Source organism: Carassius gibelio, chromosome B20 (genome assembly GCF_023724105.1).
Source record: "Carassius gibelio isolate Cgi1373 ecotype wild population from Czech Republic chromosome B20, carGib1.2-hapl.c, whole genome shotgun sequence".
NCBI lineage: Eukaryota > Metazoa > Chordata > Actinopteri > Cypriniformes > Cyprinidae > Carassius > Carassius gibelio.
Genome location: NC_068415.1, coordinates 6,807,847 through 6,820,038, shown reverse-complemented (window position 1 = coordinate 6,820,038; position 12,192 = coordinate 6,807,847). Strand labels below are relative to the sequence as shown.

The 12,192-nt window shown below is 37.3% G+C and overlaps 1 protein-coding gene across 1 annotated transcript; it reads right to left on the bottom strand.

The window, feature by feature from the left end:
• Positions 1-2,253: 2,253 nt before the first annotated feature.
• Positions 2,254-6,484, bottom strand: LOC127984243 (hairy/enhancer-of-split related with YRPW motif protein 2). Its single transcript, XM_052586803.1, has 5 exons — positions 6,197-6,484; positions 5,198-5,276; positions 5,009-5,092; positions 4,710-4,791; positions 2,254-3,719 (listed from the first exon to the last, which is right to left on the bottom strand). The coding sequence occupies exons 1-5, from the start codon at positions 6,277-6,279 to the stop codon at positions 3,061-3,063; spliced, it is 987 nt and encodes a 328-aa protein (XP_052442763.1). The 5' UTR covers positions 6,280-6,484; the 3' UTR covers positions 2,254-3,060.
• Positions 6,485-12,192: the final 5,708 nt, after the last annotated feature.

Genomic DNA, 12,192 nt, shown 5'->3' with positions numbered 1-12,192 from the left:
TGTCTTTTCAGTTATAGTGACATCAAGATTAAACATAATGAGGGAATTGTTCTCTTAATTTTTTTTTTATGTTAATAATGCTGGCGGGTAATTCCTATACAAAACGTACTGTGGTGGTAAAGTGCAGGAAAAACCATTTGATATTTACCATGGTATTGAATATCTATCTATCTATCTATCTATCTATCTATCTATCTATCTATCTATCTATCTATCTATCTATCTATCTATCTATCTATCTATCTATCTATCTATCTATCTATCTATCTATCTATCTATCTATCTATCTATCTATCTATCTATGGGTTTGCTTCTATTATGTTTTAAAAATGTGGGAGGACAGTTCATTAATCATAATCTTTATGTTTTGCAATTATAAACAAGAGGCTAGATAAGCAGATATATTCTCTTAAAATTTACTTTCATATGCTCAATACATCCTCTTCAGTGTATTAAATGTTACAGATAATACCAAACAGTTCAGGTTAAAAAGTCAAAATGACTGATCCTGTTCCCCCGAGCCTAGAATATGATCTATGTGAGCTATGATCATATCTATGCTGCTTTTATCCTGCGGCCTGGAGCATGAAACACATCTTGTAGTAGCTAAACCATTTTTATGTGTGGAAACTAATGAAGCTGACAGGCTTACTGACCATGTTCACACCGCTGACTCTTTGCCTGTGTGATGTTTTGGGGAGATCATGTGCGCCCTTGATATATGACGGCCACTTCAAAGGCAGGGGCCCGGCGTGAGAACCAGCCGCTCTAAAGCAGATAACCGGCGGATTTATGGCCCCGCACTTTTCCCATGATTGCCGGTGGGTAGCAGGCGCTGTTTGCCTTAATCCCCATTCACTTGGAAATGCTGATACTTTTTCTCTTAAGGAATTTAATGGTGTGACAGTGATTTACTAATGTAAATCTGTCTAACAGACCCTGGCATAAAGGGAGTGGATTAGGCCTGCATAAAGACCCATCTTGGGGAGGAGTGACTGGTGTTGTTGTGCTTTCATGTGGCACACACTACTGCAGTGCGACCGATGGTTTGTTCACGCCCGCCAGAATAGCTACATAAGTTTTGACTTGAGCTGTCCCTGAGGGACCAAGGGGGACCTTGAGGGACCTTGTCTTTGAATAACAGTAAACATCAAATGAGAACTTCTTAAAGGTTACTTAGAAATGGTTGCAGCATCAACAAATTTGGCATAGTCAGATTTTATAAACAAAAGAAGATTTTTTTTTAGCTTACTTTAAAGTTGTTTGTAGATACTTTTAAAAACTACTTTTTAATATATTTTTGACCAACAAAACCATAGATGTTACCACATTAAACATATTTTATGTTATCTAAAATGTTACAGTGATAATTGAAATCATTGCAGTGTCAAATTTGGCATTGAAAGTTTTACAAACAAAAATGTAAAATTGATGGTGATTATGTAACAATGTTGAATGTTGGTGTGTGTTTTATTCATAATGTGTTTGTAGCAAACTTTAAAGGGATAGTCCACCCTGACTAACATTGTCAGAATAGTCCATCACTGGTTCAATCTTAATTTTATGAATCGATGAGAATACTTTTTGTACTGGAAGGAAACAAAAAAATTACAACTTTATTCAACACTATTCCATACGCTGCTTGCGCTCAGCGGATATTCTACAAAATTGTGTTACGGTGATGCAGAGTAGGTGAATTGTTGAATAAAGTTGTTATTTTTGTTTTCTTCACATACAAAAAGTATTCTCGAAGCTTCATAAAATTCAGATTGATCCGCTGATGACAGATGGACTATTCTGACGATACTATTCTGACGGTCTTTCATACTTTTCTGGACTTTGACAGTGTCGTTACTTGGCAGTCAACTGGTAGTCACAAGCCTCCCGGTTTTCATCCAAAATATCTTATATTGTGTTCCAAAGACAAACAAAGCTTTTACGGGTTTGGAACGACATGGGGGTAAAGTGATTAATAGCAAAATTTTCATTTTGGGGTGGAGTATGTCTTTAAAGTTTTTTCGACAGATTTATGACTGTTGAAGTGGCACTTATAATTGCAGTTGTTTGTTTCACTTCATTGGATTCTTCTGCATTATTAGAAAAACACATAAAAGAACACTAATATTTTTTTTCCACCATACAATTTCAAGAACTCAAATTATGCTCTGGGAAAACAATTACTTTCTCTCATAAAATTCCACGATCTGTTGTGGTGAAAGCAAATGGAATGATGGTTTTATGGCATATGTGTCAGAATAAAAAAAACACGCAGTTTCTTCAGGGACATCTGTTTTTTTTTTTTTTTTTTTTTTTTTGCATAGAAAATGGTTACATCTTACAGAGTGTGGTAGGGTTATTAAAAAGGTAACAAAGTTACAGTAGTAGAAAATCTCACATATGAGTATTAGTGAATGTTATTTTTTTTTTTAATTCAGTAGCCCTATTGTGTAAAGCGGAGAAGATCCTGTCTCCCCCCCCAAAAAACAGTAGTGATTGAAGTGCATCATACCAACTCATCTGTCTAATTTCAATATAAACTCTAGTTACAATCTTACACATATACAGATTTACAAACTGGATTGTTAAATCATAGATTACAAAACTGATTCACACCTCACTTTAGTGATTATCTGCAAAACCTTTGGTTTGTCTTTGAACAAGCTGTTCTGTTTTACTCTAATGCTACTGTATGTTTGTTAAAATCACATGCTTTTTCTATGTAGAAATATCAAATCATAGATCTCAAATGCAGCATATTAGCAGTGTTTATGCAGGCACTGTCACACAGTACAGCCCTTTACATGAAGTTAAACAGTAACTGATTTTTTCTTCAAAAATGAAAATTGCTCTTCCATTGTTATGGATTTCAACACAGCTTGAAGTGTAAAGTCAGTCTTTCTTTCCCTTCCAGAAAGTTGGCTTATCTTTGATGTTACATATGTGCACAAGTGTAAAGAAAAAAACCCAAAGTGCTGACCAAAGCAGGCACAATAGCTGTTTTCTTTCCTTTATGTACAAAGTGTGGAAGACGTCCAGATTCAACAAGAGCAAATCCAACACTTAAAACGCTCCCACTTCAGTCCCCCATGGTCTGTATGGTTTACTGCTTCTTCCGCTGCTCTGTTGGGATGTGGTGGATGTGGAAACGGAAGGGCTCACGGAGGAAGAACCCACTGAAGATGCCGTTACACTGGGGCTGAAAAGCGGGAATCCTCCGGGAAACGTTAGAGGGAAGGTTTGCGCCGCTGCAGCAGCGGCCGCCGCGTGAACGGTCGCCGATATCGAAAGCAGCGAGGTGGATAGTGGCGGTACACAAGGAGCAAGGCTGCCAGTAGAGGGCGCTCTGAGCGCGGTGTCACTGTGGGTGAAGGAGGAGGTCAGCAGGGCTGCACCCCTCTGAGGAACCTCAGACAGCCTGCTAGAGGAACTCTCTGAGGACGGAAGTCCGCTTTGTTGCAGGAACGCCGCTGGGATGGGATGCAAAGCGGCGGCCCAGTGATGTGGGTGGAGGGCCTGCTGGTGATGGGCCATTGATGTGGTCATGGCGGCCGCATCCCTCTGCGAGGCGCAGCTGCTGAGGTGAGAAACCAAGCGGACGCGGAGGGGGTCGCTGGAATCCAGACCTTCAATGGAGCTCAAATACCTCGCCACTTCAGTGAGACACTCCCTGAAGCCGATGCTCATGAAGTCCATGGCCAGAGAATGAGCATCAAAGTATCCTGAGAGAGTGTGAGAGAGAACAATTAAAAATATTTGTTTAAAAAACACTTCATATTCATATTCTGTTATACTGCATTATCAATTTGACTGCACTGACACCAATGGATGTGAACAAAACTTGAATTGAATTGAGCTGAATGATGACACTACTATCTCTTATAGAGCTGTTTTTATAACTGAACTTACTTAGAACAGTGACACTTTTACTAAACTATGAATCAACAGTTGAGCTCAATAATAACACCATTGTGTTCTACAGAGCTGAATTGAACTAATTTCATAATTTACAATTTTTACAGTATGATTGAATTAAAATGAATCAACACTGAACTGACTCGAGCTAAATAAAGACACTATTGTCTTGTGTAGAGCTGCTTTATAGCTGAATTGAACTAATTTCATAATTTAACTTTTCACAGGTACTGAACTGAACTGAATTAACACGGAACTGATGAGCTGATTAATGACATTATTGTTTCTGTAGAGCTGCTTTTCAAGAGATGTTGAATTTGAAGTTTGCATCTCTGATTCTGTTATTTTCCTACTTATTACCATGAAGCTGGTGTGAAACAGTTCAAGTGCTAAATAAATAAAGGTGACTTGATTTGAAGCTTTTATCATGATGAGTAAAATGTAACCTCACTGTGCTCGAGAGGCTAAACCTAAGCAGACCGGGATTGTGACCTGACCTGTTTGTATGTTTGTTTTGTCTCCCCAGTGCTTCGGTTTTAACACTCATTGGAGAGCCCTAACAAACCCCCAACAGTGCAGCCTGTGAATGTGGCCCCACTCCCCTCCCATGGATTTATGAAAGCAAACACAATCCCAGGGTCAAGTGCTTCTTTTGTCCTGCCGGCACTTTCCCACGAGTTCAATCCTACCATTAACATTGATTTCCACTTTAATCTGGTCAAAAGGGAACTCTGTACTCAGATTTCACTGCAGTGTTATGTGGTGTGCAAAACGGGAGCCAATGACAAGCAGACTACCTTTTCCTCCCGTGGCCTGGAGCATCTTCAAGTGATCCACTGTCATCTGCAATATTTCCGCCTTCTCTAACTTGGCAGATCCCTTGGGAGAAGCAATAGGATATGTGAGGATAAGTGTTTTTAATATGATAGCTTTGACAACATCCTCTTCCACTTACTTTTTATTTATTATAATTATTATTATTATTAGAACTTCTACTTTGCATATATATATATATATATATGTGTGTGTGTGTGTGTGTGTGTGTGTGTGTGTGTGTAAAAAACATGCAAGGGCTGAAGCAGAAATATCTACTCACCTGTTTCTCAAATGCTGTTGGCACCAGACGACGCAACTCTGATAAACTATTATTTATTCGGTCCCTTCGTCTTTTCTCAATGATCTGCAATATATTTACAAATTATCAGAGAGTAATGTATTAGGAGTTTAAAAAAATATTTAAAAGATTTTAACAAATATATATATATATAAAAAAGTTTGGAATTACCCCTCTCCGCTTCTTTCTAGCCATGACTTGAGATGTTGTGGAAGGTGAGCCACATTTTATAAACGAACCGTTGCTTTGACTTTGGGGGGGAAAGGGGGATGAAAACTTATCAGTGCACTGTATAAAGAGTTTATAAATGTTACCAAAAGTTACTTTTTATTTGTATTTTTATTCAGTCATATTAAATTATTTTTGATTTTTGACTAACAAAACCAGTTATTTTTGTCTTACCACATACAACATATTTTAGGTTAAATGCTTGACAGTGATAATTATTAAAAATTCTTTATATCAACGTTAAGCTATTAACAAACAAAAAAATTCCTTAATATAATGCTTAAAAGCTCAATAATATGTATAGCCTACATTCAAATAGTTAGAAATGTCTTTAACATCTCACAATACTGTTAAGTAACATGTAAGCGTTTCTGTAAAAAATGGCAACATGCAATTACAAATTGCAAATAAAATTTCTACTCGATCTAACATAAAAATGATTGCTGGTACAAGCTAATGTAGTCAGTTTGATCTATAACTTAAATTAAATCCTACCACATTAACAAAATCTTTAGGTCACATGACAGTATATAAATTAATAATGGTATTTAGGTTAAATACAGCTGTTTATGTACAGACAGTCATTATATATGAAAAAATATTAAGTTTAAATTTCTCTGATACACGATTCAGTGACATTTCTGACTATAGTAAGCTATCGACCTGTTGAGCACCACAGAGCCTAATGTTTGTTCAAGTATTTATGAACATCAAAACCATAAACTGCATTATTAATTATATTTTATTTCTTTGTAATTATATTTTATAGGCTTTTTATAAAACATATTTAGTTATAATACATGTAATTACCATGTGCATTTTATATATTTAATATAATATTTGATATAATGTCCAAAAGAAATACTATCTTAAAATAGCATGTAAAAAGTGAATCCTCAGAAACAGAACAGCAAACAAGCTGTGGTTCCCATGCACGCTTACCCAGAGTAGTTATTCTCGCTGCCCACATCAATAGTTTCGTCCATGTCGCTGTCGGACGTGCTGTCCTCACAAGGCCGCTTCATGATGCAGTGTGCACAGGTACAGTCACCAAACCCTCTGAGCGTCTTTCCCACGAACCGCTGGAGACTCACTCTCACATTCACGCCCTCGTGCTGCTTTGGGAACACCCACCGTAAAAAGAAAACACGCCCCGAGTCGCCGAATGGAGGTCTCAAACTTCATTCCCCTGATAATCGACTCAGCCCAGCTTCAGCACTCGCGCTCTGCACCCGAGGGCCCCAGAAGCGTGAGAAACACTTCGCACAAGAAAGGCGACGGTGTTTCAGAGCCTGACAGAGCTTGGCCAGTGTGCAGATAAAGCAGGACATCTAGGTAAAGGGTTTCTGGCAAGGCTCAGATGAGGAAGCAGAGTGTACGAATTATTTGATGAGTTTAAGGAAGACACTTCTGTCAGCAGTTTTTTGAAATTCATCTCACGCGTGCCAAATCGGGTTAGCGCTCATTGGCTGACCTGTCAAATATCTAACTAACGATTTATGTTATATTTTGTTTTGTTAAGAATCATATTAACGCGAAAAGCAAGGAACGATTATTTAACGACGCTCGAGCTCAAGTTGGTTTTACCTCACGTGATTTCTTTTCGCCATGCTCATTGCTAAACGATTTTCACTTTTAGGTTTCCAAAACGTTTTTAAAACGTATGTTCAGCCCTACTTATATGTTTACAAAGAAAAAAAAAGAAAACCTTATTTTAATCTTGTGTCTATGAAAATGCTTGTTAAGAACAACAACAACAACAAAAACAAAACTATGGTAAATCCTTACGGGTAAAAAGAAAACCTTATTTTAATCTTGTGTCTATGAAAATGCTTGTTAAGAACAACAACAACAACAAAACTATGGTAAATCTTTACGGGTAACCTTACCATATGCAGTAAAGCAAAAAAAAAAAAAAAAAACATCCTGTATAACGGACCTATATTTGACAAGACAGCACTTTAATGGTAAAATCTAAGTTTTCATAGCTTTTTTTTTTTTTAAATGAGCGCAGCATGTTAAATAGTGGACATAATGAAAGTCCTTTAAAATGTTTCAGTAAACACTGATATCACGATTATAAATGTATTCAAAGTTGTTCAGGAATATCTGCATAGACACAGACAGACACAGTTTCACACATGGGCTTCTCATCTGTTTGGAGGCTCCAGCTGTAGTGAATTTCCTGGGTTAAACAGTGAAGATGGCACATTGTTTGGGCTTACAAAACCCCACTTGTCATGTGCCTTCCCCCTGGTGGAGCGCAGCACAGTCTCCCAGGCAGGCCGCCAGTGTGATGACTCGTTCCCACAGCTCTGAGCCCTGTGCTGAAACCCAATCACCATGTGAGAGACGGCCAGGAACACAGGGAGGGCCGGCAGGGCCGCTGCTACTGGGAGGTTACCGCGAGCCGAGCGTCATCCCCACCACTGCTGCCACAGCTCCTAACCCTAGTCTTCACGTTGTTTGTTTGTTGTATATCCAATTTAACTAACATGTTATAAAACCTTAGAAATATCAAGATGGCTTTGTGGAAGAGGGCAGCTTGTGACCTTTCACGTATACCATTACTGCAACATTACAGCACAAATTCATTCATTCATTTACTCAAATTATCATATATACTCAAAAAGAAATAAATGTATTTGCATTTAACAATAATGCTTCTATGCATAACTAAGAGATTTTTGAGAACAACCATCAAGACCAAAAATAAATACATAAAAGTACATTTATGTAATAAAATTATAAACTAAAATAACTTGCAATCAAATATTTATATAAACAGTTTAATTATTATATAAACATTATACTTTGGATTTTACAATTATGATTTTATGTCATACCATCCAAGAATTTCTAAAAACTATATATATATATATATATATATATATATATATATATATATATATATATACATATATATACACATACCGTATATACATATATACATACATACTCTTTGAATTAGAAGTTGAGTCCAAACTTTTGGTCTGTACTATATATATATATATATATATATATATATATATATATATATATATATATATATAAATATATATATATATATATATATATATATATATATATATATATATATATATATATATATAGTACAGAAACTTCTCATTCAAAGAGTTTTCTTTATTTTCATGACTATGAAAATTGTAGATTCACACTGAAGGCATCAAAACTATGAATTAACACGTGAAATTATATATGGAATTATATACATGACAAAAAAGTGTGAAACAACTGAAAATATGTCATATTGTAGGTTCTTCAAAGAAGCCACCTTTTGCTTTGATTACTGCTTTGCACACTCTTGGCATTCTCTTGATGAGCTTCAAGAGGAGAAATGGTCTTCCAACAGTCTTGAAGGAGTTCCCAGAGAGATGCTCAGCACTTGTTGGTCCTTTTGACTTCTGTCTGCGGTCCAGCTCACCCCTAAACCATCTGGATTGGGTTAAGGTCCGGTGACTGTGGGGGCCAGGTCATCTGGCGCAGCACCCCATCACTCTCCTTCTTGGTCAAATAGCCCTTGATGCCTTCAGTGTGACTCTACAATTTTCATAGTCATGAAAATAAAGAAAACTCTTTGAATGAGAAGGTGTGTCCAAACTTTTGGTCTGTACTGTGTATGTATGTATATATATATATATATATATATATATATATATATATATATATATAAAATATAATATTATATTTTATTTTTTATTTTCTGTATTTAATGTTATATTGTTAGTGTTACCTGTATGCACCAAGGGTCTGAGAACTTGAGACCAGTTGGTTAAAAGGGAATGTACTGCTTTGATATTTTGCGATTAAACAAAACAACAACAACAATAATCTGTGTAATTTAACTGTGCAAAAATGTTATCATCCCTTAATATAGTGACTAATATAAAGACACAAACCTCTGTACTGCTGACAGGTTTCTGCATCACCCATTGCCTTTAACACCCTGCACCAGATCCAGTCTTCGCCACAGATAGCTCCAATCAAGCTGTCAACAGTCTCTCATAGCCCAGGGCAGGCTGCAGCTCTCCCATGTGTGACCTAAAGTTTATAAGGGCTAATTAAAGCAGTCAGTCCAGTTTCACAGACCTGGACTTTCCCTCGTTTTCACCTGTTGATGGATATGCCCATTCAAGAATTTTCAAAGTTCTTTTTAGGATAAATAAAGACAGTACAGTATAGTGAAAATACTGACAGGAGTGCAGACAAACACGAAGCCCTGTAGTTTTGTTTTGATCTGTCTGTTGCATATGAAAAATATTATGAAAATTCAAAATAAAATAAAAATGCTTTGTTCATCTGTAGACCTTGGACATGTTACAGAGTCACCCTTAACACAAATGCAAAAAAAAAAGTAAAAAATGATAATTTAAACAAACGTAGAAAGATGCATGTTTAGATTTTTTTTTATTGTTTTTGACAATTTATATTACAATATTACAATTTATGATAACTTTAAACATATAAAAATCATCACTGAGATTGGAGAAATATTATATTATATATATATTATATATATATATATATATATATATATATAATATTAATTGTATTGAAATTTCATTGTAAAATATATTAAAATAAAGTTGTTTTAAATTAAAATATTTCACAACTTTACTGTATTTTTGATCAAATAAACACATTCTTCTTTAGCATAAGATATTTCTTTGGAAGTGTGAAAAATTATTATATATATAAAAAAAAAAATCTGAATTATTCCAAACTAATGACCGGTAATGTATATTACTGTGAAACGCAACTTTCACTCCTATTCTGATTGTTTTTGAGTTTCATCCTTGGCTGACAGAAAACAAGTGCCAGTGATATCAGTCCGGGGCAGAATTACAAAACAAAAACCGGAATATGGCCTCTGCCAAGTCTGCTGTCGGGCAGCATGGAGCTACAAGCTCGTCACTGTCACCTCTGAGACTTCTCATAGCATGTGGCCAAAGTAAGTCCAACGCTGGGACACAACTTAGCGCAAGCGTTTGTGGATGTTTGTGTGTGTTTCTTCTATTCCCAGGCAGGAGGAAGGATTCCTTTCATCCCAAACATGCTTGCTTGGAGAAGGCGGGCGGCCCTGCCCCTAGGCCCGGCGAGAGGGGCCCAGCCCTGATGTGCCATGCTATCAGTGGTTCCCAAGGCTGGCCAGCCTGGGAAAAGCTGGGTGGACCCGTTCCAAAATCAGCATTACATGCATTATTGTTCTTACCCTCCCCGAGTCCCAAGCACACAATGAAAACAACAGCAACAGCCACAATCTCAAGCCCTTCTCTGAACACAAGGCTGCCCTTAGTCACTTGCAAACTGCCTTTTTAAAACCAAGTTAACTGCTTCATGGCAACAGACACTGTTGCCCGGGCACCGGCTTCCTCAGCTCGGACTCTTCCTTGAGAGTACACTGACCTGCTTTAGATTCAGGGCAATCAAACATTTGTCCTGTTAAATTCAACTGTAGTGCAAGTAAAATGATTGGGAAAACATGGATATTTATTTTATTAATTTATTTATTAACATGAGAACCAGGATTCACTGTTAAACCAGTTTAAAGTTGTTTTCTGGTCATCAAGTCTGGAATATCTGACAAGGGCTCAAAACTTTTCTAAAACTAGCAAAATAGACCAGTCTGACCACCTTATGCTGGTTTAAACTGGTTTTTAAGCAGTTCTAACACAACATCTGCAACAAAAGTCGTATAAGAATTTAGGAAGTTACTGAGATCATAATCTAGCACCATCATCACTTTCATGTTATTTCAGTTACCCGAGGGGTGTTCTCGTGATTAGTGAATGGGGTTGGAATGAATGAAAAGTGTTTGCTAATCAAAAATAAACTAGTTATCTACTGATGATAACTTTCATTTTCTTGCTGATCAAACACCAACCAAGATTTGAAGATTATATCTAATCTAACCTCATACATTTCCTTTGATGTCTTTCTGGATTCGAGCACATGGAGGTTGCATTTCAGTGCCAACCTGAAACAATTAACTCCTGAGTAAATAATCTACTTCTTTTTCATTGTTATCCACTCTATCCGAGACAAACGGGCATCTGTTTATTTTTCCTGTCAATGGAAGAACGAACAGCCACAAACCGACGATATCCTAGGATTGTGGACTTTTGACTCCAAAGTCATATTATAGGTGCTTTATTAGTGTTTAAGGTCACAGAGAGACAAGCAAGTGCATCCTATATGAGGAAGTCTTGTGCGTCTCTGGAGTGAAATATTTGGCTTTTAGTCGGAGCCCCGGCCGTGAGTCGGAAATCCTGGGAAGCGAGTTCATGGCAGACAGGCTCCAGGCGTCGTATGGGCCAACGCTGAAGAGAATGGCTCAGAATAATAGGCCCCTTCCTGCCATTCTCAGATTTGGGGCAGTATTTCTGTCACGGCTTTCCATCGAACTGTGTCCGGCATTTGGCTTCGGCACCCATCAACCCGCATGCTACGCTCACAAATACACTAATCTGCACTGCAAGTGGCATTTGGCTCGACACAAAGCGCCTGTCAGAATTATGTCAGCTTCAGAACAATATCAATGTGGTCTGTTTACATGGCTATCAAGGGAGCGTACACTCATGTAAACATGTTTATCAATCTTTAAAAGATGTTTTAAACTCTGCTGTAGTGTGTGGTGAGGGTTTGAAATACGAAAATGGCATGTATGGGGTGAGAACACACACAGACAGGTGCCCCTTCTCTACTTCCTGTCTTACGACCTGAGCTTCCTGTCAGGATACATGAGTTTGAGGAAGCCATGGGTTTCCCCTTCGGCATTCAGCTCTCATTGTTCAAGCATCATTACCCAATTGTTAAGCATACCTTTTATTCACTGTGGCACCTACGTTATTTACACAATAGCTTTGCTTCCACTGTCGGAACCCATTGATTTTGATGCATTGTCAGCTCTTCAGACA

What these genes read in the sequence shown, in the direction of transcription:
- LOC127984243 (XM_052586803.1), bottom strand. Translation starts at nt 6,279, where the DNA reads ATGAAGCGGCCTTGTGAGGACAGCACGTCCGACAGCGACATGGACGAA. An exon ending in CTAGAAAGAAGCGGAGAGGG is followed by an intron (nt 5,093 to 5,197) that starts GTAATTCCAAAC and finishes AATATATTGCAG; the next exon opens with ATCATTGAGAAAAGACGAAG. An exon ending in CAACAGCATTTGAGAAACAG is followed by an intron (nt 4,792 to 5,008) that starts GTGAGTAGATAT and finishes GCTTCTCCCAAG; the next exon opens with GGATCTGCCAAGTTAGAGAA.